Consider the following 24,871-nt stretch of genomic DNA (forward strand, 5'->3'; position numbering starts at 1 on the left):
AGTGCAGTGATATCAGTTTAGTTTGTGCAGCTCTGCAGTGCTGTTTTTCCTTGAAGCTCATCTCAGACAATACCCCAGACCTGTCAAAGCAATTACCGAGACATCTCTACAAGAGCTGCCTACACACACACACACACACACACACACACACACACACACACACTTTCAGATATGTGCTACCACTTTATTACTCTGTGACGAATGTTTAGTGTTATCAGCAGCATCTGCGTTACATTTTTTTTTTCTGTCTCTCAACCACTGAAACTGAAAAAGTACATTAAGAAGTCCACAAGATTTGATCTTGCTGCTGTTGACCTGCATTAGTGCTTCAGCAGGCTGCACTGGGTGATGCACGGCTGGGAGGACTTGGTAGTTTCAGTTCTTGGTTTATAAATATGTAAATACGCTTTTGTCTGCTTTTTACTTTGTCCTGCAATCGTAACTACAGAGTTGAGCTCAGACATGATACTGGTCAGTCTGACATGAGCTTTAAATTCATCGTCTTATTAAACCTACACATGGGCGTACTGTTTACCTTTTTGTCCACTGATGGCGTCACAGTTAATATTTGTACAACTGAAAGTGGAAGGTTGGTCTGTTTGTCCACCCTACAGTCCTACTAAGTACATCCCATGATTCAGTAGCTCCTGGAACCACATTTAGCGTCAATAACTTGAAGTAATTGTTTTATGTATGACTTTCTGAGTCTCTAACATCACTGGGGGGGATTTTTTTCCCACTCTTACAATCTTGTTTGTGTTTATTGTGGTTTGCGGTCAGTCGAGTTGAGGTCTAGACTTGGGTCATTGTAGCATCTTCATTCTTTTCTTTTTCAGCCAGTCTGTTGTAGATTTGTTGTGCGACCCAATTTTAGGGAAGCTTCAGCTGACAGACGCATGACCTCACATTTAAGTCTAGAATACTTTGGTACAGAGAGGAGTTCATGGTCGGTTTCTTCTGTCTTTTGATTTGTTCACATGCAATATCGCAACCCTAAGCTGTGCTGCCATGTTCTTTTTAGAGAGAAACAGCTTTATCCTTCCGGAAATGTCAAACTTTTTCAGTCTTTTTCTAATAATAATGAACTGGGATGTTCACTACTTGGATGAATGTGAGATTGGGTTAACACAGACCACCACCATCAGAGCTGGTCACACTTGCTGATGATCAGTTAATCAGTTGCATTTGATTAGCAGCACCTGGCTGTTACTTGCCCTCATATGTCCTAAGCAGTAAGGGTATACTTCGTTTGTATAATTTTGACTTTATTTTGTTTTATGTGTTTTGTTTTTTAAAGTTGTGTCATTCTAATGTGTGCTTATGCACATGTGTGCCTGTCACTTAAAAATAGATGTTAAACCTCAGATGACTTCCTAGTTAAGTAAAGGTTAAATTGTCACATGACTCTATGTTTCCAATGACTGTACTTCCTTCCAAAGTGCAACCGATTGGATTTAAGTAACATTAGATTTTTTTTCAGAACTTTCCAGGAAGTTCTGCGATTTCACTAACTTTTCCCCAAACCCCCTGTTTTGTTTTGTCTCTATGGAAAAGTAAAGTCAAACAGAGCTGCCCACCGTCAGCAGCACTAACCGTGTTCTCCATTGTAATTATTACAAAAATAACTAGAATAAACATGTGGGAGAATCTCAACAATCGTAGACTTTGGACGCATACATTTTTCACCAAAGTTGAAATATTTGTATGGATTTAGCTCCGTTCATGTCAACTTCACTTTTCATTTGGCCTGAAGACGCCATCAGGGAGCTTTTTATTTAAACGCTGTAGTTGACATTCACTCTGTTCTTTTGCTTGTTGTAATTTAAAAACTCTGCACGCCCACTCAGGTAGCGGTATTTCTCTGACTGAGAGAGCGATTTTCCTCGGTTTTCTGGTGCTTACATAGTTTCATGTAAAAGAGTTCACATGTACTATGTATAACTTTTAAAATGGGTCTTTCTTTCTCCTACTCCTCTTCCTTGCACACAGACAGGTCTATGAGCGCAATCTGGTTTTATGAGAAGCTGAACATTTCAGGTAAAGCCCCTCTGTGCTCAGTCAGTCATGTTGGCATGTTGTAAGGTCAGCTATTCTACTTATGTATTGTCGCTAGACAGCTGCCGACCTTCTTCACTGACTCAGCGGGGATTGGACAGTGATTGACAGGTGTGGTCTGTCAATAAGTACCTCTGGAGCAGAAGGTGATTGACAGGAGACCTGCTGTGCTGAGGGTCACCCAGCCCCCAGCTGATGAAGGGGATTAATGCAGCAGCTATCCTCTAAAGACTAACCGTCTGAATAGCTGCTTCTTTCTTGCCTTCGCCTCCTTTTCTCTCCTTCTCGGTTCCTGGAATGGTTTTGTGATTATGGAAGCAAGTTCAAGGAGGGAAAAGGTCTGTGTTTACATTCCCACCTGGCGATATTTGTCATGTAAACGTCCAGCTATGTTTACTGAAGTCTTTTTATGATTGATTCATCTTTAACCTTTGTCTCTAAACATTTGTGGCTCCGTGGCTTTCAGCCATTTTTCATTAACATTTATTTTTACCTGTTGCTTCTCTCGCTGCAAAGATCTGGTTTTCGTTGGGCTGCACTTCTTTCAGTTTGCCTATAAATTATTAGAAAATGACGAGAAACAGTGTCTCGAAGGATGCATCTATTTTTGAGTCATCAAAAGACTAATAAATGTATTTTCCATCACCGACTCAAAGAAGATCCTAGTAATTCTAATCATTTTCAACTATCGACTATTCTTTGACGTGATACATTATCAGATCATAGGATCAGTGTTATTGTTTTATAACTGCTATCTGCATTTGAATCACAGTGATCACAAGTAAAGAAGTTATGCTTGTTGTAAGGATGTCAGCTTTCTTCGAAGTTTTAGCTTTTCCATCAGGAAATCACAGTTGAGTCTCTGATGGATCGATGTTAAGTTAGTTTCACTTTTAATGGGGTGATCGTGGCTCAAGAGTTGGCAGTTCGTCTTGTAATCGGAAGGTTACCGGTTCGAGCCCCGGCTCCGACAGTCTCGATCGTTGTGTCCTTGCCTACTGGTGGTCGTCAGAGTCCCCGGTGGCGCCAGTGTCCGGCAGCTTCACCTCTGTCAGTGCCCCAGGGCAGCTGTGGCTACAGTGTAGCTTGCCATCACCAGTGTGTGAATGTGTGTGTGAATGGGTGGATGACCGAATGTAGTGTAAAGTGCTTTGGGGTCCTTACGGACTAAGTAAAGCGCTATACAAATACAGGCCCTTTACCATTTAAAATTTCCCTTGCAGTATATATCTCACACTTCATTAATAACCTGTATAAGTTCAATAATAACCAATATAAGGTCATTAATAACTAGTAACAGTGTGCTGTGCATATTGTGCAAGGTGTTTATTTAATCTGATTACTCACTGCCGTTGTGGGGCTCTCTTGAACGTTCAACTTAAAACAAAATAATTCTGTGTTTACTTTGTATAAGATGTTCAGTTTTTGCATGTGTGAAAGTTATAAATGAAAGCAAAAAGAATGGGGGTCTAAAGGGGGGGGGGGTTACGAATCCTTTTTTTTTTCTTGGACGTTTTGCACCTGCTGTTGGACACGTAACAGGTAATGTATCTGTGTAGTGGCTTTGTTTGTGTCTGCTGTAGGATATCAGTAGTAATCCAGGTGAGAATCCAGGACTCCACCCAAAAGTTTGCATAACAAAGCAGCTTACTGACGTGTCAGGGAAATGAGGAAAAGACATAAGGAAAGATTTGAAACTGGGAGCCACCGTTTGACCTGCACGTTTCACTACTGCAAATACCTGAAGAAGGTTTCCTTTTGCTCTGAAACTGGTCAGCTCTGTCTGCTCTGAGTCTGTTTGTTCCAGCAGAGGTTTTGAGTAAGCAGCTAAAGAAAGTAAAACCAAGTAAACATTGCAGATAAAGAGGTGGATGGAAGGAAAATGGATACCTGGATATGGGTAAGGCAGTAAGACTTGACTTTGCATGTCCAGCATTGAGTGTATATGAAAACATTAGCACCTGTTGTTTTGAGTGTAAGCCGACAAATTTCAGGTTTGGACAGAGCACATTTTAGAAAAGGTCAGCCTCATTTTGACTTGTGTGTCTTGATAAATGTTCTGTTTTATGTGTTTCTGGACACAGTTGTTCTAATATGTCTAGAAACACATAATGTGCCCATAGACACAAGAGATAAGATTTAAAATCTCTCTGGGGCCAATTGGAGACGTTACTCTTTTAATTTAGGATTGTAGGTAGAGTAGTATTTGTCCAACACATTAAAAAGCATTTTTGATTGAAACATGGTTGATGCAGAGTCTACAGGAGGATGCGTCTGCTCTGAATGGTTATCTCGCTGTTGAGGCTTTATTTTCAGTCATTAAGAGTTTTCTTAAAGAGAGATACAGAATAATCCGTCTCTAATGGAAAGAGGCCATGAGTGTATTATTTTAGATGGGTTTACTAATTACCGTAGGAATCAGATCATGGTTTAAATACAATGGCTGCCACTTTTCTCAGTTGCTTGAGCGAAGTATCCCAGCTGAAGATTCTCCACAAACAATGCTCTGGAAAAAATGTTGCCCCTTTCTGGATTTCAGTCTTACACATGTCAAAGATAATGTTGTTTTCATTTATTAAGCTGAAAAAGCTATCCAAACCTACCTGGCCCTAAATGAAAAAGTAATTGCCCTCCCTAAACGTAATAACTGGTTGTGCCATCTTTGGTCACAAGATCTGCAATCAGGTGTTTGTGGTAACTGGCAATGCTTCTTTCAAAATGCTATGCAGGAATTTTGGCCCATTCTTCTTTGCAGAATTGTTCAAATTTAGCCTCATTGGAAGGTTTTCAAGCTTGAACAGTCCGTTTAAGGTCATGCCAAATCATCTGGACTGGACTAACCCACTCCAAAACCTTCTCAGCTTCTCTCTTTTTGTTTTTGGAGCTGCTGGTATGTTTTGGATAATTGTTCTGCTTCATAGCCCGAGTGAGCTTGAGCTTCAGGGTCATGAACTGATGGTCAAACCTTTTCTGGTAGAGACTGAAATTGATTGTTCCATCAATTACAATAAGTCGTCCTGAAGCAGCAAAGAAGCCCCAGAGGATCACATTACCATCACTGTGTTTGACTGTTCTCGTGTTTTTTTTTTAATGAAATGCTGTGTTAGTTTTATACCACATGTAACAGGACTAAAACACTTGGGAATTATTAAGATGGGTTTTTTCCCCTATTTTTTGGCAAAATTTGCAATGATCCCTCGTGTCCTTTTTAGTCAGCAGTGGTTTTCTCATTGGATCTTCCATGGATGCCTTTTTTTTTTTAATTTTCTTATTATTCTTATTGGTGAATCATGAACTCTGACCTTAACTGAGACAAGTGAGGCCTGGAGTTCTTTAGATGTTGTTCCTGGTGACGTCCTGCATCACTTGTCGATGGAGTCATTTCCGTGGTCTGGGACGGTTCACCACTGTTCCAGGTTTTCTCCATTTGTGGCTAATGGCTTTCAACATGGTTCTAGCGCTGATGTAGTCAAGCTTTTTTGTTTTTTGTTATAAGACTTTACAAGTTAGCTGTAAAGTGAACGAGTGTGCAGTCATTTTGGGGAAAACTGGCTGCAGCTGACAGAGTTCAGTTTCCTCCACCAGTGCAAAATTGAAGTGGCCAGTAGGACGTGAGAACAATGGCCTTCAGATTCAGTGATGGCTTGCCATTTGAGCTAACACAAGACAACAAAGTGAGATTCTTAAATTGAAATACGTGTTTTTTGCCTTAAAGATCATTGATTTTTTTTGTATGAATTTCCTTTTTAAGGTGGCGGCGATGACACTAAACGATGTGGCACAAAACAAATTAGAGCCTGAAAACTTGGCCAGAAAGGTTGGAGATGATGAAGATAAAAGGGGGGATTGTACTGGAAGGCTTGGAAGTTGTGAATATAACAACCGGGACTTCCCATCTTTGCCCTCATTCTCATGATTATGCTTTTACATGAGCATTTATAAGTTGTGGGTCAGGCCACGCCGTCCCAATTATAGTCATTATGTTCTCCTATAGCATTTTTTTTTTTAGTCCTATTTTATTTAAGCTCCTCCTCCTAAATAAGATGTGTATCTAATGGAGCTGAAACAAAAAACCTCTATGCTAATCATTTCAATCAGTTCTGTAGCATAAAAAACATTTAGTGGTTCCAGCTTGCAAACATGCAAGGAGGAGGAATCTTTCGGGTTTGGAGTCCAAAGATAAAAAAGTTATTTAAAAGTCATGCTAGCTCTTTGGAATGCTATAATGGGCATTTTTCCATTGTTGTAAATGGAAATATCACTGTTATCATTTCCAGTTAGCCCTTTATTGGTGGTTTTTGTGTCAGAGGCATTTATTAATACTGTAATATAAACGCTAGAAAGATGGAGCAAAAAAAGCAACCTTGCCATTGCTCCAGATATATAAAGACCTGAGCCAGCAGCCACTTTGCTTTGCTGTCTACGAGCTACTGTGGTGAATACTTGACTGGCCCAGTTCTTGCACATTGTAGTTGCAGTGTGCGGTTGCTGATTCATTGCCGTTCTCTGCCCCCCGTCCTGCCTGCGTCAACCCCGTGGCTCTCTCAGCCGCCTCGGCGGTCTCTCTCTCCTCCCTCTCTTCCTGTCCCCTCGCCACTCTCTCTTTGTTTGCTCCGTCTGTCTCTCTGCCCCTCTTGGCCCATCGCTAACCACTTCTCTCTCCTTTTCTTTAGCGTGACTCCACATTTTGGCTGCTACTCTCACCAGTCTGTATTTTCTTTGACCTGAGCGAGCCATTTGAATATCGTTGATGCACTTCTTACTAAAATTTGCATGTTAATGACTTTTGATCTAAGGTCAAAACTGGCTATGCAAACCACCGTTTCCCTTCAACTGTTTTGTTTTTTTATTTCCATCTTTCTTCTTGTATGCTCTCCGTTTCTGGGCATCATACCACTCTCTGCTTATTAGTCCCACTCCCTGTCCTTGCCTCTGTGCCTTGCAGTCCATCAGCATGACAAGAATAGGAAATGGTGTTTCCTGAGATCCTGAGTTTCATCTTTTTAGTACAATAGTTCGAAATGACCCATATGCGAGTGGAAGAGGTCTGCAGGAAATCACATACAAGTTACTGTAAATCCATTAGAGGAACCCCGTGCTGAATCATGGTTCTGCCATTGTTGTTTGTGTGTATGTGTGTGTGTTACAGAAACATGATCTCTTCATCGCCCTCGTCCTGGAGTACATGGACTGTTAAGTCATGGTAGCAGCAATTTTACTTTACTGCTTCAGTTCCAGCAGTTGGGTTCAGATGATAGATATGTGTGCTGTTTTGTTCAGTCATTGTTCACAAAACATGGATCCTGCTAATGGCATTTGCATTATCATGACTTTAATTATAGGGCTGAACGATATATCGCATTTGCGATAATATCGCGACATGATCAAGTGCAATTTTCTAACCGCAAAGGCTGCGATTATACTCTGGACATGTCCAAATTCATGGGCTGCATCCTCCTGAGGCCGCATTTGTAGACCGATTACGTCACAGCGACGCGCCGAAGGCTGTCCAAATTACTACCATATCCCAGAATTCATAGCGCGGCCCAGCCAAACTCCAGTTTCCAGCAATGGCGGCCGCTACTAAGTTTTAAAATTACTCATACTAATCTTTCAGGGTCACAAAATAAACTTTTAACATATTTTCAGGCGAGAAAGTAGTTGTGTAAACATCAAATATCTGCTCGGTTTATCAAGATATCCCATATTTGCAAAAGTGCTTCGACGTTTTCAGAGGCGTCTGCTACCCACCAGCTCGACAGCTAGCCGGGAGCTCGAGGGTTACTGATGCGGCCGAGAACGGCACAACTCCCGGCACATCATTTTCAGATCACCGCGGAGTTTCGCTGCTCGGGTTAAACGTGATATATAAGTCACTTAGACAACCTAAAAATGTTATTGTTGGGCTTTTTTCAGTGTTTTGTTTGTTCGTGAGTAAATCGGTTTGGCTGAGATTAAAGTTATTAGATTAGATAAAATAAAACTTTATTAATCCCCCGGGTGGGTTCCTCCTTGGTTTTCACACAGCTGACTAAACGTCAAACAGAAAACTTATTAAACAGAAGTATGAGACAGTCGAGAATTTACACCAGTGTCTGGTTATATTTTAGATAGCAAGAAGCAGACGGCCGAGTTTATTAAACTCCACCGAGACAGCGGTGACGCTAATCAGAAGGCTAGACCGTCCAATTTCACGCCTTTAAATTTTAAAGGCGTGTGTGTGTTTATACAATTGCTATTATGTTTGCACTTTATGTGTAATGTTACTGACTGCAGAGATCAGTAAGATGTGTGTATTTTTTATTTATTAGTTTTATTTATTTAATATTATTTTTTAATTGAATGACTGTCTAGTAGTTCACAGATGTCGAAAAACTGAGTGTGGTAAAGCCACTGATTTTTTTTATGTATATTTCTGCAATCTGCACATTGTACTGACTTTCATTTTAATGTTTACACCAGGGTTCCTTGTCAGCACTTTATGCTCAGATGTTTGTAAGCTAAAAATAAACTATTGTGTATGTTCAAATATACTGTTGTGATTGAAGAAGTTAAATAAAAATGTCAGTCATCAATTCATGCATCACCTCATGTCATCATAACAGAGGTCTGTCTTCCAGGAAAGAACAGTTTAAAATTAATGTAATATAGTATTGGCCATACTATATGATGTATTGCTTGTCTTTGTTTAATAATACAGAAGACAAAGACCTTAAAAAATAATCGCATATCGCATCGCAATCGCAATATTGGGGCAAAAAATCGCAATTAGATTATTTTCCATAATCGTTCAGCCCTATTTAATTAGCATAGATTAATAGGATAATATTAAAAATCTAAAGAAATATAAACATCACAGAGCTGCTAGTCTTAGGCACAAATACAATCCACTCTCTACACCCTCTCCTTACTCACTTTCACTCCTTTTAAATGTTTACTTCAAGGGTCGGCCACATTAACTGCTGGGTTATAAAACCCTCCAAAACAGAGAGTGCAGTGATGCAGGGTTACTAACCACACACCATGAAGGTGCACCATCTGTTTTGTGACTGATGTGGAGGAAACAGTAAACACTTACAGATATGACTTCTGCCTTCCCCTTTCTAGCCATGCAGCATGTGCAGTTCCCAAACATTATCGTGGTTATTGATCACATGAGGAATTCCTTTTTGCTTCTGTTGCTCACCACTGCGTTCTTGGTTTCAGCTGTTAGTGAAAAACGTTTGCATAAATGAAAGTGCGTGTCAGCAGAAACAAGGACTATGATTAGGCTTATATTTCTTTCTGTTTTGGTTCTTTAAGTTTTGTTCACCACATCTTTACCTTAATGGCTAATCCCTACACTTTCCTGACTGAACAGTAAAGGAAAGAAGAGGTGGCTGCGTGCTTTGAAGATGCATTTATTTGGATTTATTTTAGCTTCCTTTTATTTGGCTGAATTGCCTAGGAAGTTTGCACAGACTCCTCAACATCTGCTTCTTCAACAGTTAAAACTTTGTGGTGTAAAAGAATAACAATCACCCGTTGTATGGGATCCTGGTGCAACAATGTCTCAGTGAAAAAAATAGCACTCTGCAACAGTGGGAATAAAGAACTCCCTTTAACAGGAAGAGACTCATGTCGCTTTTTCCTTATTAATGGTGAACTGAGCTGCTCACTCAATATCAGTCTGGTCTTAATAAACCATCAGGCAATATCTGCTTTGCTCCTCAGTAACTACTCTTAGATTTGTGTATCACATTCTGTTACGCCGTGTATGTTTTTAGGAAACCATAGCTAGGCTCAGGACTAACAGAAGTAAATAAATTTGCTGCTAAGAGCAAAATGACTAATTACTAATATTTTTTTCCAAGACTTATCCATACACACATTCATTCTAACTTCACTTGTGGCTCCCATGTTTTAGCTAATGCTAAACAAGTACCACATAAACTAAGAGAAAGACTGAGGCCATTCTTCTTCTTAGACTGTGTATACAATATTTACATGGATGTAGCTTCTTGTTTTTAGCTTTTGATCATCATCATTTTTTACACTTGCACCTTAGCTCTCAGACTATAACTGCATGAGAGGCTAAGTTATGTTCATTCAGAAAGATGAATTGAAACACAGTATTGGTGCATTAACACAGGCATAGACACCTGCTAATGAGAGCACATGAATAGAAGGAGTTTACGCAACAATACTCAATCAATTATTTATCACATTATTGCAATGGAACTGCACATTTTTCAGTCCTAAAGGTTGCCACGTGGGTTTTCCCTTTAACAAAGCTAAGAGTAATAAGTTAACATACATGACTCGTGAAATGCTGCTCTTTTGGCCCTTATAAATAGTCATCATCTGTTGATTAAAATAGTTATGCGTTTCCTTGTTGAGTGTAGAGACTGAACCACTGGTGCTATCTCATACTTATATATATTTTTTATTTTTTTATGAAATGCTTCCTGAAGCGTATCGTTCTTCTTCCTCTTCTCTCTTCTTCCTCCTCTATTATTAGCCCATCTGTCCTTCCTCTATCACGACAGAACAGGCGTCCAGTCATTTTTTTCTTTTTTAAAAATGGCATTCTCACTTCTCATCATGTTTGCCAGGCCACTCTGAAAAGGGTGCGCTATGACCACCAGAGTACACCGATCCCACCCTCTACAATAACATCACGTTGTCAGCCTGAACTGGGCTGAGCTGTGTGGCCTTGCTCCCCAGGAGACATGTGGTCATGTTTCACTGGAACCTGACGTGGTGGGGTTTGGTTTTTTTTTTTGCTTGTTTTGAGTGTCTGTGTCTGTGCATTCAAAGTGAATATCTGTCCTCCTATTTTTGCCTGGCACCGCCTTTCCCTGACCTCTGTGTGGACACTCTCTCTGAACTGACTGGTCATTATCGCTCACTTGGAAAACTCCAGCCATTGTATCACACTGGAGATAATATGCGTGTTGGAGAAAATGGGCAAGGCTCTTCCTCATGACAACTTAACACAGCGAAGACTTCTTTGAAGCGTCAAAATTTCCATGTTGCAGGGTTACCATTTGTCCAGAATATTAACAGACACCTAAAGTCTGCATAAGAATAGAATAGAAAGACTCTCAGAGCCATGTCTTTCCTCTGTGTGGACACTATCTCTGAACTGAGTGGTCGTTATCACTCAGTTGGAAAACTCCAGCTATTGTACTCACAGTGGAGTACATGCACACACCAAAAAAAAACCCTGCACTCTACCCCGATCCTGCCTTGTCCATCTCCGTCCAGCCCTAGGCTCCTCTGTGCTGCTCACACAGTCTGATTGAATTAACCTCGCTTGGTGCCGTTATCTATTGAATTAGCCCGTCATTGCTTCCCTGGACACTGCAGCTGTATGTTCCTCCCTGGGCTAGTTCACTAACAAGCTGCACGAGGTGAGTCATTCATGTCCCTTAGCTGTCGCCGTCTTTGCACTGCTACACAGGGGTCAGCAGATGGAAAGTGACGTTGTTTTTTGGACTGTATCGGCTTTATTTACGTCAGGTGAGAACAGCGTCAGTTTCACCGTGACCATTATGACTCACTTGGTGCTTCCTCTTTGTGCTGCCTACATATCTGTGTCAGATCGCATTATTCAGACATCTGAATGCTGCTGACATGTCTTTAGCAGATGTTGTGCTGGAAGGTAACAAGTGGCACATCCTGAAGCCTGCTGGTCTGAGGGTTGATTGTTTTAAGACTGAATATTTATTTCTTAAAAATAAGAACCAATTTCAGAGTAAAACCGGTAAAAAGTCATCCATACATTTATTTTCTGTTAGTATTGCAACTCTCTCTCCTCCCTGGTATGGACAAAAGTCAGTCGTTCGCCTCAAAACGGTTCAAAAAAGTTTTTACTGACAACATCACATCACCCCAGCCTAGTCGCTTCTCTCCGTTAACTTCCTTTGCGGAGTCTGGTGCTGCGAAGCAGGTCCAAAACATCTCCTGTGGACGCTACCATCCAAACATCACCTTCTTAAACACACACAGAAATAGAGACCCAAGTGAAATGAAGATAACATAATACCATAAATAAAAATTTTGAATTAAATTTCATATTTCATAGTGCAAATGATCTTAAGATTGCAAAACAATAGGATTTATTGCAGTTTTTGTGACAATATACAGTCCAGAAACTAGTTATTGCTATGAGTCCCTTTAATGTGAAAGAAAAGACAGAAAAAGTATGGCCATAGTTACACAACATTAAAGAATTCAGCGCGTCACAAAAGCATTGAGCTAAGATACAGTCTAATGTAACCTTTGGAGAAACTACAACCAAACCTATAGACCAGATACAGTTTACATCAAAAAGAGGAAATTTGAGCTTTAGAGCTTCTACTTTAACATAATGCAGGGCTCTAGACTAACTTTTTGACATGGGCGCACCGGTACGCCTAACTTTAAAAATTTAGGCGTACCGGCACAAAAGTTAGGCGCACTCAAATTTTTCAACCGCATCGCTTAACACCGCAGTTTTACATGTGCACTTTCTTTGGGGGGGGGGGGAAGTCCATACAGACAATATTAATTTCTAAATTATTAACTAACAAACTTGTGCTTAAAGTGCTTTGTCAATATTGTAGAAAATGTTAAAAACTTAATCATCATCTTGGCCTCCTCTGACGACCTGTTTGCTGCTGTCTGCTGCTGAAAGGCCGTGGGGAGAGGGGACACTTGGGCAGTGCATTTACTGCAGCATATAATGTGTTTCCTGGATACACTGTGCTTTTTCAGCATTCAAATATTGATGGCACCGTGTCAGAGCACTGGCTATGAATTTCAGACAGATCAGGCCTTAACTTAACAAAAAAGTTATCAATAGTTCTTTTCATCTTTTCTTATTACCCACAGCTACAGTACATCCACTTCTCTCAGGCCTAGGCTGCTCACTAGGGCTGAGTATCATCACTGATTTCTATAATCCATTCAATTCCGGTTCTCAAAGTCCTGATTTGATTCAATTTAGCCTCAGACAGTCAGAAATATTATAATTCTGATCATTTATCAGTACTGATACACATGAGACTTCATCAGAATTGTGAAAATCACAGCAGATGCCTTTGTGTGAAAGTAACTGAGAATAAAACACAGGAAAACATGAAGGAGATTTTCCTGGTCTGGCTTTTTATAGCAGATAACCTTAAAAATATTCTGCAATTTTGCATAATTTTAAGAAATTTAAATTTCTTCAGTATTGAACAGCAGAAATTAGGCTTTCTTGTCCGAGGTCATTTAAGTGAAAAAAGAAAAAGCGCTGTAAACAACGCTAGACTGGTGGGTAATAAGCGAATGAATAATGCAGAAAACAGATTTGAGACGGGAAACTGTTCCTGAAGTACAGAGAGAGAGAGAGCTGTGCAGGAAGTGTGATTTTTATCGTGGTGGAAGCAAAACAGCAAAAGTCAGAGGGAATTCATGACGACATTGATCAAATGTGAAGCGCAGTTTGCTGCTTCTTTTGCTGCAGGCTCGGTGAATTTTGGTTGGAGAGAGGCAAAACCTGCAGCTCAGAATCAGCGCAAAAAGACGTAAACACAGCGCGGACCCGAAGAATCGCTAAGCTCCGACAGCGTGTCCGTGTTCAGGCCGTCGGGTGAGAAAGCCGAGAAAGACGAAGCTGATTCTGATGTGTTGGGTCCGCTCCGTGTTTAGGTCTTTGTGTGGAATCCGTTAATGAATTGATATCGCTTTATTCAAGCTACTCACCTCTCTCTTCCACCTGCACTTTCAACTGGACCACGGCCAATCAGAGAGGTCCCGCCCCTGACTATCTCTGATTGGTTTAGTCCACGATAGGGGCATAATGTGTGTCTGTTGTTGACCACACGGAGAGTTACAGAGATTTTTTTTTGTTACCGGAACAGTTGGTCGCACCTGTGCGACCAAATATTTATTTTTAGTCGCACCACTGAAAAATTTGGTCGCATTTGCGACCAAATTGGTCGCACTCTAGAGCCCTGTAATGACAATTGTATTTAAACAGTGTGCCTTAAAACTAAGCGCACAGTGAGAGGAAACTAAAGGTCACTGCTCTCCTAGTTTTGTGTTACTGAAAATGAGAAGATAGTGGTCGTTCTAATTTCTTAAAATTCTCTTCGTCACTGAACAATCTCTGCTCGGATCAGAAACTTGTTCAAGAAAACCAAAGCAGCCACCAGATGTCTTGCAGTCCAACACTTGTCTCTGCTGCCTTGTTATGTAGCCGCATTTTTAAGGAGGTACACATCAAAAGCAGCGCAGTGAATCAAGCTTTATTTGTAACATGACTCCATTTTATTGGCATCTCTGCCCAAAATTGTGGATAACAGGAGAGTATATGCAAAGTAGGAGAACTTAAACAGCCTCCCTCTGGCTCAGTTACACAATCACTTCACCATCTCACTGATAATCACTTGATAGTGAGGAACAGCACAAACACAGCAATGCACGATTACTCAAACACTTCAGCCTTTTTTTAGCAACAGCAGATCGTCTGCTGGAAATAAAGCAAACGTTTAGTCTGGTTTTTTGTTTGTGTGTTTGTTTTTACAGCTGCAGGTGTGGATTACGTGTATATATGTATACAACGAGGTGGAGACGCAAATGTAGACGTGGAGGATTGTGTCGTGTTAAAGTGACGTCTTGGCATCAATGAGCTTTCTCCTCGTCTTCATCAGTCACTCTGGATTAAGAGGGGTCACAGCCTTAGAATAACAGCCGCCACCCAGAAGGCTCATATTTGCTCATAAAGACAAGAGTCTCTGCTTTAAAAAGTCAACATTTCCTTTCAAAGATGGTCGTTGGTGATATTAAGAGCAGCGCTGCGTGATTAGTGGTAAAGTTATAAATGTCTTTATTTTGGTTTACAGCCTTTAGGAGCCACAGAGACCCTTTTTACTTGCTGTTTTTAATGATATCGCATAGAACTCACAGATGTGACTGCTTTAACTTTTATTGTGCTTGAGGTGTTATGCAGTTATTTTTTAGATTGTATAGATTTATCCAACCACTTCACAAACACTCGGGATTATCATAGTGTGGCCTGCTAGTCTTTATTAGCCCTTGGTAATGTTTCATGTGGTCCTCAGGCATGACAAAGAAGAAAATGACATTGCTGTACATTTTAATAATCCACAGTTCATGTCAAGCAATGAAATGCCAGCACAGAATATCCTAACAGTGTATTTTTCTTCAGTTTTAACTTATTTTTATAAAAAAATGAATCATAACAGACTAAAGCTTACTGACAAATGCAGTCAAAGTCCCTCTTTTCCAATTAAAGGAAGCAATTATATTAAATTTAGACAGAGATGAGTCAACTTTATGTGGACACACAGACAAATTGCAAAATCACAGATAATTAGTCCCGTCTGCACTCAGGTTCTCCCAATATGACAAAAAAAACATTTTTACACGCTTCCCTAAATAGAAATCATAGAATCCAGTTAAAACACTTCATCGTTAGTCATCATGAAAGGCCCGTCACTGCTGACCTCATGACTTTGGTTGTTGTGATTGCTATCAGTGACTGCTTACAGAAGGGCACCTAATGAGCTGCATTCATTTTTGCTGTGGCAAAGTGATGTCAGCATGCTAATAGCATACTCTTGCCTTTCTGTATACTTGCATCCTGTTTTTCACTCACTCTGTTATAAGCTAGATGCTAATGATTTATTAAACAGGAAAGATTTTAAGTTTTAAAGAGTAATATGTCCACTTAGTTTGGATTGCTCCAACTAAGAAGTGAAAGGCAGTCCTACTCCTTGGTCTTATGCAGTTTTGATCACAGGTTTAAATATGAATGTCATGATCATTTTGTGCTTTTCTTTGATCTGTTCTTTTTCAGGTGCGGAATGATTGTACAGCATAGATCTTTAATAACTTAACTAAAAAATAAGTATTGGGTGCACAAGTTTGAATTTATCTTGCATTTTCTCTAATCCACACAGGGTCGAAACTATACATTCAGGCTCAAATACATTCGCGTACCTTCACTTATATTTGGTTAAATGACCCTTAGCAAGTAGTACCAAGACCAATCTCATTTGTTTGTGGCATAATTCTGGCTGAATATTTGACCACTTTTCCAGGCAGAACCAGTAGAATTCATTCAAACTCGTCCGACCTCCAGCCTGTTGGTTTCAACAGCTTTGGGAACGCCGTTCCAGGCGCTTAATGTTAGCCTGCTTTATCCATTCAAAACCAGTTTTGATGTGTTTGGGACCATTGTGGTGTTGGGACACCCAGCTATGTCCAAGTTTCAACTATCTAGATGTTGATTTGAGGTGAAGTTCTTCTCCATTCTTATCCCATTCACTTTGTGTGATGTGCCCCTAGAACCGCTGGCAGCAAAGCGGCCTCTGAGCATGATGCTACCACAACCATGCTTGATGGTTGGGACAGTGCTATTAGGTTTGAAAGTGTCACCTCTATTTCAAATATAGCTCTTGTCATTTTGGCCAAATAGCTCAATTCTTGTTGCATCCTTGACTACAAAACACCCTCTCAGTCCATGGTGATGGAAAACTGATTTCACTGTGCACAGTAACGTTGGTGTTGCAGCAGTTTCCAGTTCATGGCAGGCTTGGGCTTTGGGGGCTCCTAAGTGGTTCCTGAACATCCTTGCAGATCGTGGTTTCTTCCGGATCTTGGCAAAGTGGTGACACCTCTGAATAACTTACATACACTTGTTTGAACTGATGATCTTGGAATCTGCAATTGTTTAGAAAGGGCTCCAAGTTACTTTCTCAACTTGTGTAAATCTACAATTCTCCTTCTTAGATCTTTACTGAGTTTCTTGGACTTACATTTCAAACCTGTGCACCCAATTTTTTTCTTCGTTGTCAATGTCATTAAAGATGTATGCTGTACAATCATTCCACCCTGGAAAAAAGAGCAGTTCAAAGAAATCATTAAAATCCCCAAATTACCATGACATTCATTCCCATGATGAGTGTATATGATCTGAATTATACTGACACACATCCACTGATGAGTAATGGCGTGTTTTGTATACCAAAAATCGTCTGTTTCAAGGTTGTAATTTTCATAATTACATTCTCTTAAATGTGGTTGTAGTGGGTAAGCTATCAGCCAATCATCATGCAGCAGGAAACGAGTCATAGAATAACAGGACTCACAGCACTGTGGCCAAGCCTCAAAACTCAACAACAGCACGGGGGGACGATCAAAACTCGGCATGTTTTTGTTTCTTCTGAGACCACCGGGCTACAAATCACAGCTATTTGTCAGATAATCCTGTATCTCAAAACTGATATTGTACAACATGACACAGACTACTCACTCTTTGTCTTATAGTTTAAAGGATCATCAAGGTTTTTCCTGCCCTTTGGAAGTTTTTGCCAATAACCAAAGGAAAATCCCTTTCTCCTTCCTAATGCGGTCATAAAATCATTTACTAACTGGTTCTATTTATTAGAGTTTCAGCGTAATAGACATTTTGCTTGTCATGTGGTCAGACCTACAGGAAAATGCATCAATTTCTTCTAAATAAGGCTGATTATGAGTCAGCCATAGTTCTAATAATGTTGGAGTCCACCCACTGTAGCTTCTATAGCGATGTTATCATATTTTAAGAAGGCTTTCTATAAGCGATGGGGAATCACCACTGGGGTTTGTAGATGTCGAGCCCAAAGGAAATGGGAGGTCAAGCAGGCAGCAGTAATGCGTCCAAACCTTACTCTCTGGCTCTGATCCCATACTTAGAAAACGCATCCTTCCCCCTGTTTCCGCCCTTAAGATCATATCAACCATCAAATTAAGAGTGTTTAAAAAAAACATAGCTGTCACAAATTCACTTCTAGCCAGATCAGATTAAGCAGTGAACTTAATGGCTTTGTGTCACAGATACAATAATAATTGACTAAAGCTTTAACAGGGAGAATGCATTCTTTATGTGCTGAGCCGTGACCCTCTTCTGTGTCTCACTCGCCACTGACAGCAGCAAAATCGCAGAGGAAACAGGAAAGGCCTGAGCAGCTTGGTGTTGGGACGGATATCCTCTTTTGGAGGCGTTCCCCCTCCTCCCTCACTTAACTCTCCTTCTCTTTATCTCTTTTTATCGTTTTTCTCCCCTTAGCCCTTGTCGCACTCTGTGTGGCATTAACAGTTTGGCGGAGCTCAGAAGCGTACCGCAAGGTTTTTGCTCCTCTGTAGATTATTTGGGACGTCAAAATCCGAGGGAATTATGTGTTGGCATGGTGACGAGGAGGATGAGGACAGCTCTGAGGTGAAGTGTTGGCTTGTTTGTTTGATTTGTGAGTTCCTGTAATAGTGGCTGAGTGACTGTGATTTCGAGTAACCCGGAGTCTTTCTCTGCTGCCGGGTTCCTGATGACTTATTTTATAGTAAGCTGTAGCTCTGCTCGAGACCAGACAATATGTAAATAGCCTCCTAGTACAGAAGAAAAAGTTGTGGTGTGAGTGGAGTCCCTTCACGTTGTAGTACCTATATGTTGTTGTGCTGTTGTTTTTCATGTACTTTCAGACAATCGTTGGATTTCTCGCACAGAAGAGAGGGACTGGCTCGTGAGAAAGCTCTGAATGAATACAATGGCCAGTCTGGGTCATGGGACAGATCTGTAATTCACTTTGATCCTTGTGTGTAGTCTGAGTTTCATTTGGCAGACAAATTTCCTGAAAATAGCATCTCTAATGGTATTCCTGAACATCAGTAGTTTCAAAGCGCTGCTTGTAAACAGGTTAAACGTTGCAGAGTTTGTTTGAAAGTATTGTAAACAGCAACTGAAGAAGACTTTTGCCATTCCTCGACGCTCCTCCTGCATCTTTTTCCCATCCTCCTGCTTCCTTTTGTAGCTTTCTTGTTTGCCCTTTTCCTTTCTACCCCCACCAATCCCTCACGCCAATCACTATCATGTCTTGCTCTCTTTCCCCCCATTACTGCCTTATCTTGCTCACCATCTCTTCCTCTTCTGTCTTTCTCACTCTCAACACCCCATCTAACCAGGCTAAGGCAGAGTGATTTGATTGTTGATTTCGTCTAATCATCTCCTCGTTTTTTCCCGCTCCGTCTCTCCTCTTGTCCAGAGTGACCCAGGCGGGCTGTCGGTTCTGGAGCAGCTTGGTCTGGACCAAAACTCGGACTTCTCGGACTCCAGTGTTCAGCAGCTTCTGGATGAGCAGCGGGAAAGGATCCGTAGGGAAATTCGCAAGGAGCTAAAGATCAAGGAGGGAGCCGAGAACTTGCGCAGGGCGACGACTGACAAGAGGAATGCACAGCAGGTAGGGTTTTATTTAAATCCAAAAAGCTCCAGGTATCATGCTTATTAATGGGAACTGATGAAATAAATGACATTAAAGACTTTGCAGTGATTTTTTTTTTGTTAATAAGACAGGCAAAACCTCTATAGCTTGGCAAGGTAGGAAAAAATAAGGTTATCAGAGCAGCCCTATTTAGTTACTCACTTTTACCACAGTAATAACAGGAAACTGGTTCAATTACAGTGTTTTGGAAATGAGGCCAGTGAATCAGGAGTACATGAGTTTACCGGAGCTGAACAGATTTGTTAGCATGCTAAGTTGCTATGCTGTTTGTTTGTTTTCAGTAGACTGGGACTTTCCAAAGTGTGGAGATTTCTGGGCACCTATCTCCACACTGTGAAGTGTCCTCAATCCTTCACACAGGCACATATGCTGTTTTTACATATGCAAAGCACTGAACACTGGTGTTACTGCATTGTAGACAGCACACTCGCCTAAACAGCCTGAACATTTCCAGTGAAAACACATTTGAAGTGGACTATCTCCTGCTGTGTGCTCATGCTCATGACACATGTAAACAGGAATTTCTAAACAACTGCAGAAAACAGGTCACTTCCCAGAGTGTCAGACTTTGCCTGCGGCACGACTCACTGCCCACTTTATCAGTTATACTTGTTCAACTGCTTTTTAATGCAAATATATAATCAGCATATCACGTGGCAGCAACTTAATTCATGTAGCCATGTAGACGTGATCACGATGACTTGCTAAAGTTCAAACTGAGCAAGGAGTGGAAAAATTGTGATTTTTGAACGTGGCTGGTCTGAGTAAGAAAAAGTACAGAAAATGCTGTCTACTGGGATTTTCCCACACAATCACAGAAAAAAAGAGAAAATATCACTATAGCATTTCTCTGGGTGAAAATGTCCTGTTTAGGGGAATGATTGTTCTTGACAATGACAATAAATAAATAAATACTAGACTACACTCCTTTGAGCTGACAGGAAGGCAACAGGAACTTAAATAAACACTCATTACAACCATGGTATGCAGAAGAGCATCATGGAACATAAAATAAGTCAAACCTTGATGCACATGGCATATTGCAGTAGAAGACCACTCCTGTCAGCTAAGAACATATATAAAGTTGCAAAACTGGACAGTAGATAATTGGAAAAATGTTGCTGGGTTTCATGAGTCTTGATTTCAGCTGCATTATTTGGATGGTGGGGTCAAAATGTGGCGTAAACAACATGAAAGCAGAGGTGGTGACGTAATGGTGTGGGGATATTTTGTTGACCCTCCTGAGCACATAAATGCCAAAGCCAGAATATTGATCCTGACCATGTCCATCATTTTATGTCAACATTGTATGCATCTCTTACTGGGTGCTTCCTGCAGGATAATACGCCATGTCACAAAGCTCAAATTGGTGTCTTGAACTTGACAATGAGTTCCGTCCATCCATTTATTCAGCTTCTACTTATTCACTTTAGGGTGGTGGGTGAGTTGCAGCCTATCCCAGCTTATACCCACATAGCAAAATTGGTATGGCCCGGATGTGGCCCACACAATGTGGCTACACATGGCCCACATACCGCAAAGAATGACGGCCATTTGGTGGCCCAGATCAGGTTTGCCAGAGGTGGCCCACACATGGGCCAGCACAAGGCCAGTTGCAGACACACTGGTGGTCCTGTGCTGGCCCATGTGTGGATTACCTCTGGAAAACCTGATCGGGGCCACCAAAGGGCCGCCATTCTTTGCGGTATGTGGGCCAGGTGTAAGTTGTGTGCAGCCACGGGCCAGTTGCAGACACACTGCTGGCCCAGAACAGTTTCAGCTCTGGCCCCAGATGTCAGCCTAATGTCCACTTTAATCAAGCCATGTAATAACAACATGTGCCGGAACATAAAAGTGCAAAAGTCACATGACGAAAACTCCGCTCAGACGGTGAATGGACTGATTCGTATATAGCGGTTTTCTACTCTCCCAGGTTACTCAAAGTGCTCTATACAACATGCTACATTCACCCAATCCCACACTTTCTCTACACTGAGTGCTTCCTAACTACATTCATACACATTCACCCTCCTGACATGCAGACCTAGGGATCGAACCACTAAACTTTCAGTACTTTCAGATCAGTAGGAGACCTGCTCTACCTCCTGAGCTACAGCCACCCGGTGGTAAACATGAGTAAACCCTCACTAGGTTTTGGATAAAGTGTACACTCACAAACCTGTGAAACCTGTATTTGGAAAGTTGGCTACCATAGCAGTATAGTATTGCAACATGGCATTTTAGGTCTTCGAACTAAAATGGGAAAATAAATAGTGCCTCATTGCCAGACCTGGCCCACATCATGGTTACTCCCTGCCATGATACCAGTCAGTCAGAAGTGCCAGCTTGATGCCAGATCCAGGCCAGACCTGTTTTCTATGAGCCTGGGCCACATAAACCAATCAACCACAATCGGGCAAGATGTAGCATGCCATACATACACAGTGCCACCTACGCCAGGCCTGGCCCATATCTGGATGACATACCACTTACCATGCCAGAAGTCAGCCATCAGTGCTGGCTTGACACCAGATCCGGGCCAGACCTGTCTACTATGTGGGTACAGGGATCAAATAAACCACAGACAGGTCACTCTACTCACATGGCGTACCTTTACTACTTGTGGATTTGTTTTCAGGAGATTTTTTTTCAAGGAGCGTGAATGACTACTTTGTCATTTACTTTGTAACCTGCATTTTTCCTCTGATGCAAAATCTGTCACAACGGCACCTTTTTGAAACGTACATCAGCTACTTTAATATTAAAAAGGATTGCCTAGACACTGCTGCTCACAGAGTATGCATCAAACCGTTGTGCTATCATTATACTGGAGCAGTTTTATAGATGGAAGATTCTTAAAGTTTCAGGCTGTGTTTGTGTAAAGCCATAAAAAAGTCATGACTATTCAAAGGGAAAGAACTGTAGCTCACTCTCATGCAATTACACCTGTTTTATTACTGAGCGAGCACAGAAATATGTCACCTTCAGGTTAATAGTTTTCACTTGTCAGCAAATTACCCAGCAGCATTAATGGAGAACTATTTATGGCTTTTCTTTTGTTTCCTGCAGAGCCTGTGGGTGTAATGGCATTGTGTGTGAACTAACTACTTAAAAAAACAAAGATTAATGCAGAAGGTCAACATAACAAAATAATAAATTCTTTGATGACTTTCAGGCTCAGATGTTGTTTCAAGAAAATTACTGAGAGCTTAAGTGGATCGATTCTCTTTACAGCAGCTTTGGCTCACTTAGAAATTAAAATAATCTTTATTTATCCCATCCTGGGCCTTGGATTAGCACCTTACTTCATTCTCTGTCTGAAACAAGCCATTAAGTCCACTTTCACTTCACTGAGTGCCCTTTGTAAACAAGTTTTGAGTGTTCTGCCTGAGATGACCATATTAGGGATATCCCCTCTTTTTGATGTCATACACAGCCAAGAGTATAAAAAAACAGTCTGAATCACAGTGTTTAGAGCACTGCGCAGCATGTTTATTATAGGGAAAATAAAGGAAAGCTTAATTTAATGTCTTTGAATTGGTTCAAAGATTGACATCTTCTCTTGCTTGTCATTGTGTTCTTGCATGTCTTGTTAGTGGTCCACACGTTGTCCGGCATGTTATTCACTGGTGGGCGTGTACACTGACGATTTTATGTAGATAATATGGTTTCCATAACAGCAATGGTTTTATGTCTTCAGGTGGACAGTCAGCTGCGCTCTTCAAACCGCAAGTTGGAGAACCTGCATGCTCAGCTGCAGGAACTGGACGCTCATATTGTGGTGAAGGGAGGAGAAGAGAATCGAGGTGTGTATGCTAGAAACTGTCGCTCCGTTATCTTTAGTCATTAATCTTCAGTAATTAATTCAGTGCATAAGCTGGTGTAATGACCAGCATACTAAGTACAAGTGTGTTTGTGGCAGAGATACTACATGTTTGGACTGTAGTGACTTGTTAATCAAAACGTTCGTCCACCCTAACACACAGCCTGCTTTATCAGCCTTTTTGGCTCTGATAGGGAACATCGTTTAGAGAACAGACAACAAGTTTTATTTAATGAGAATTGACAGCAGCAATTGAGAACATATACTCATTAACTTTACTTTTCATATCCAAAAGCTGTGTGAGTCTTGTGCAGCTAGGACCACAATAGTAGATTTTTAATCATGCAATCAAGGTGTGGTTTAAATGCAAACTTTCAGCTTTAATTCAAGCGTTAAATCTTTGAGGAATTACAGCCATTTTTATACACCGTTTCAGAGGACCAAAAGTAATTAACTAACAAGTTCATTGGAAATCTCAGAATGAGGCCCAGAAAGAGGTATTTGCAAGTAAGGGAAGCAATCGTTAGACTGAAGAAACAAAATAAACCAATCAGAGACAGCAAAAACTTTGGAAGTGACCATATCTGCAGTGTCATTCATTCTTACATAGAAAGAATGTACTGGTCAGCTCAGGAACACCAAAAATGGCCTGGAAGACCACAGAAGACAGTTTAAGTGGGTGATGACAGAATTATTTCCATGGTTTTAAAAAAACACAAACAAACTAACCAAGTCAAGAGCACTTGACTTGGTACATGCTACAAAACTGATCAAGCAATCTCAGCCAAACAGCGCTTGCTTTTCAGTTATTAATCAAATCAAGTGATTTGATTTGAAATACAAAACTGACTGCAGACAGACCCACAGACAAGCAGCAACTGAGGGTGGCTGCAATAAATGCTGTGTGTGCATCTCAAGAGAGCAAACACAGCATTTCATGATGTGGATTATAGACAGTCATAAACTGCAAAGGATTTTTTTAAATCCTTATATTTAAAATGTTAGTTTGTCCAATTTCCTTTGAGCCTCTTGGAATAGAAGTCTGTGTATTTAAAGTGCTGTAATTCCTAAACAGTTCATGCTAAATGTGTCTTAAACCCCTAAATTAAAGCTCAGCGTACACTTCAATCACATCCTGATTGCTTGATGTAAAATGTGGTGGAGCACAGACTCAAAACATAATGATCTAACTTTGTATAACATGAACAAGGGAAGCCATTTTTAGTATGAGCTCAGTCCTCAGCATCTGCAGTCATGTAGTATTTCTTTTCCTCCTACTTTACAACTTATTAGAAAATTTGCTTTTGCTTATTCAAGATTCAAGATTCTTTATTTGTCACGTGTTTGGTTATACAGGTATAACACGCAGTGAAATGTGACCTGATACGCTCCTCGACTGTGCAAAGAAAAAAAGAGACAGACAGAACTTTATATATACAGTGAATGAGTATTCAACACACGAATGGCCTGATAAAAACTCCCCTTGAGCCTCTCTGTTCTTGTTCGGATGGTGCAGAACCTTCTGCCTGATTTCAGAAGCTGGAACAGTTCGTTGCTGGGATGGGACGGGTCCTTCAAAATCTCAGTTGCTCTAGTCCAGCATCTCCTGACGTAAATGTCCTGTAGGGAAGGGAGAGCAGTCCTGCAGCAGCGTTCTGCCACGCGGATCACTCTCTGAATAGCTTTTTTATCCTCGACACAGCTG

The 24,871-nt window shown here is 40.9% G+C and overlaps 1 protein-coding gene across 4 annotated transcripts in view; it reads left to right on the forward strand.

Annotated features, from left to right (window-relative positions):
- pkn1a (protein kinase N1a) overlaps positions 1-24,871 on the forward strand; it is a 68,781-nt gene that overhangs the window by 25,893 nt on the left and 18,017 nt on the right. For 2 of the 4 annotated variants that reach the window (XM_085459743.1, XM_085459741.1), the window contains exons 2-3: positions 19,107-19,301; positions 23,044-23,149. In XM_085459743.1, the coding sequence (XP_085315869.1) occupies positions 19,107-19,301; positions 23,044-23,149 (301 nt within the window). Of the gene's footprint in view, positions 1-3,912; positions 3,956-18,153; positions 18,290-19,106; positions 19,302-23,043; positions 23,150-24,871 lie in introns of those variants that run through there. The other 2 variants (XM_085459744.1, XM_085459742.1) reach the window with 2 other exon arrangements.

This window comes from Copadichromis virginalis, linkage group LG6 (assembly GCF_057382275.1).
Source record: "Copadichromis virginalis isolate Kocher_CV1m ecotype Utaka linkage group LG6, C_Virginalis_male_GT1.1, whole genome shotgun sequence".
Lineage (NCBI taxonomy): Eukaryota > Metazoa > Chordata > Actinopteri > Cichliformes > Cichlidae > Copadichromis > Copadichromis virginalis.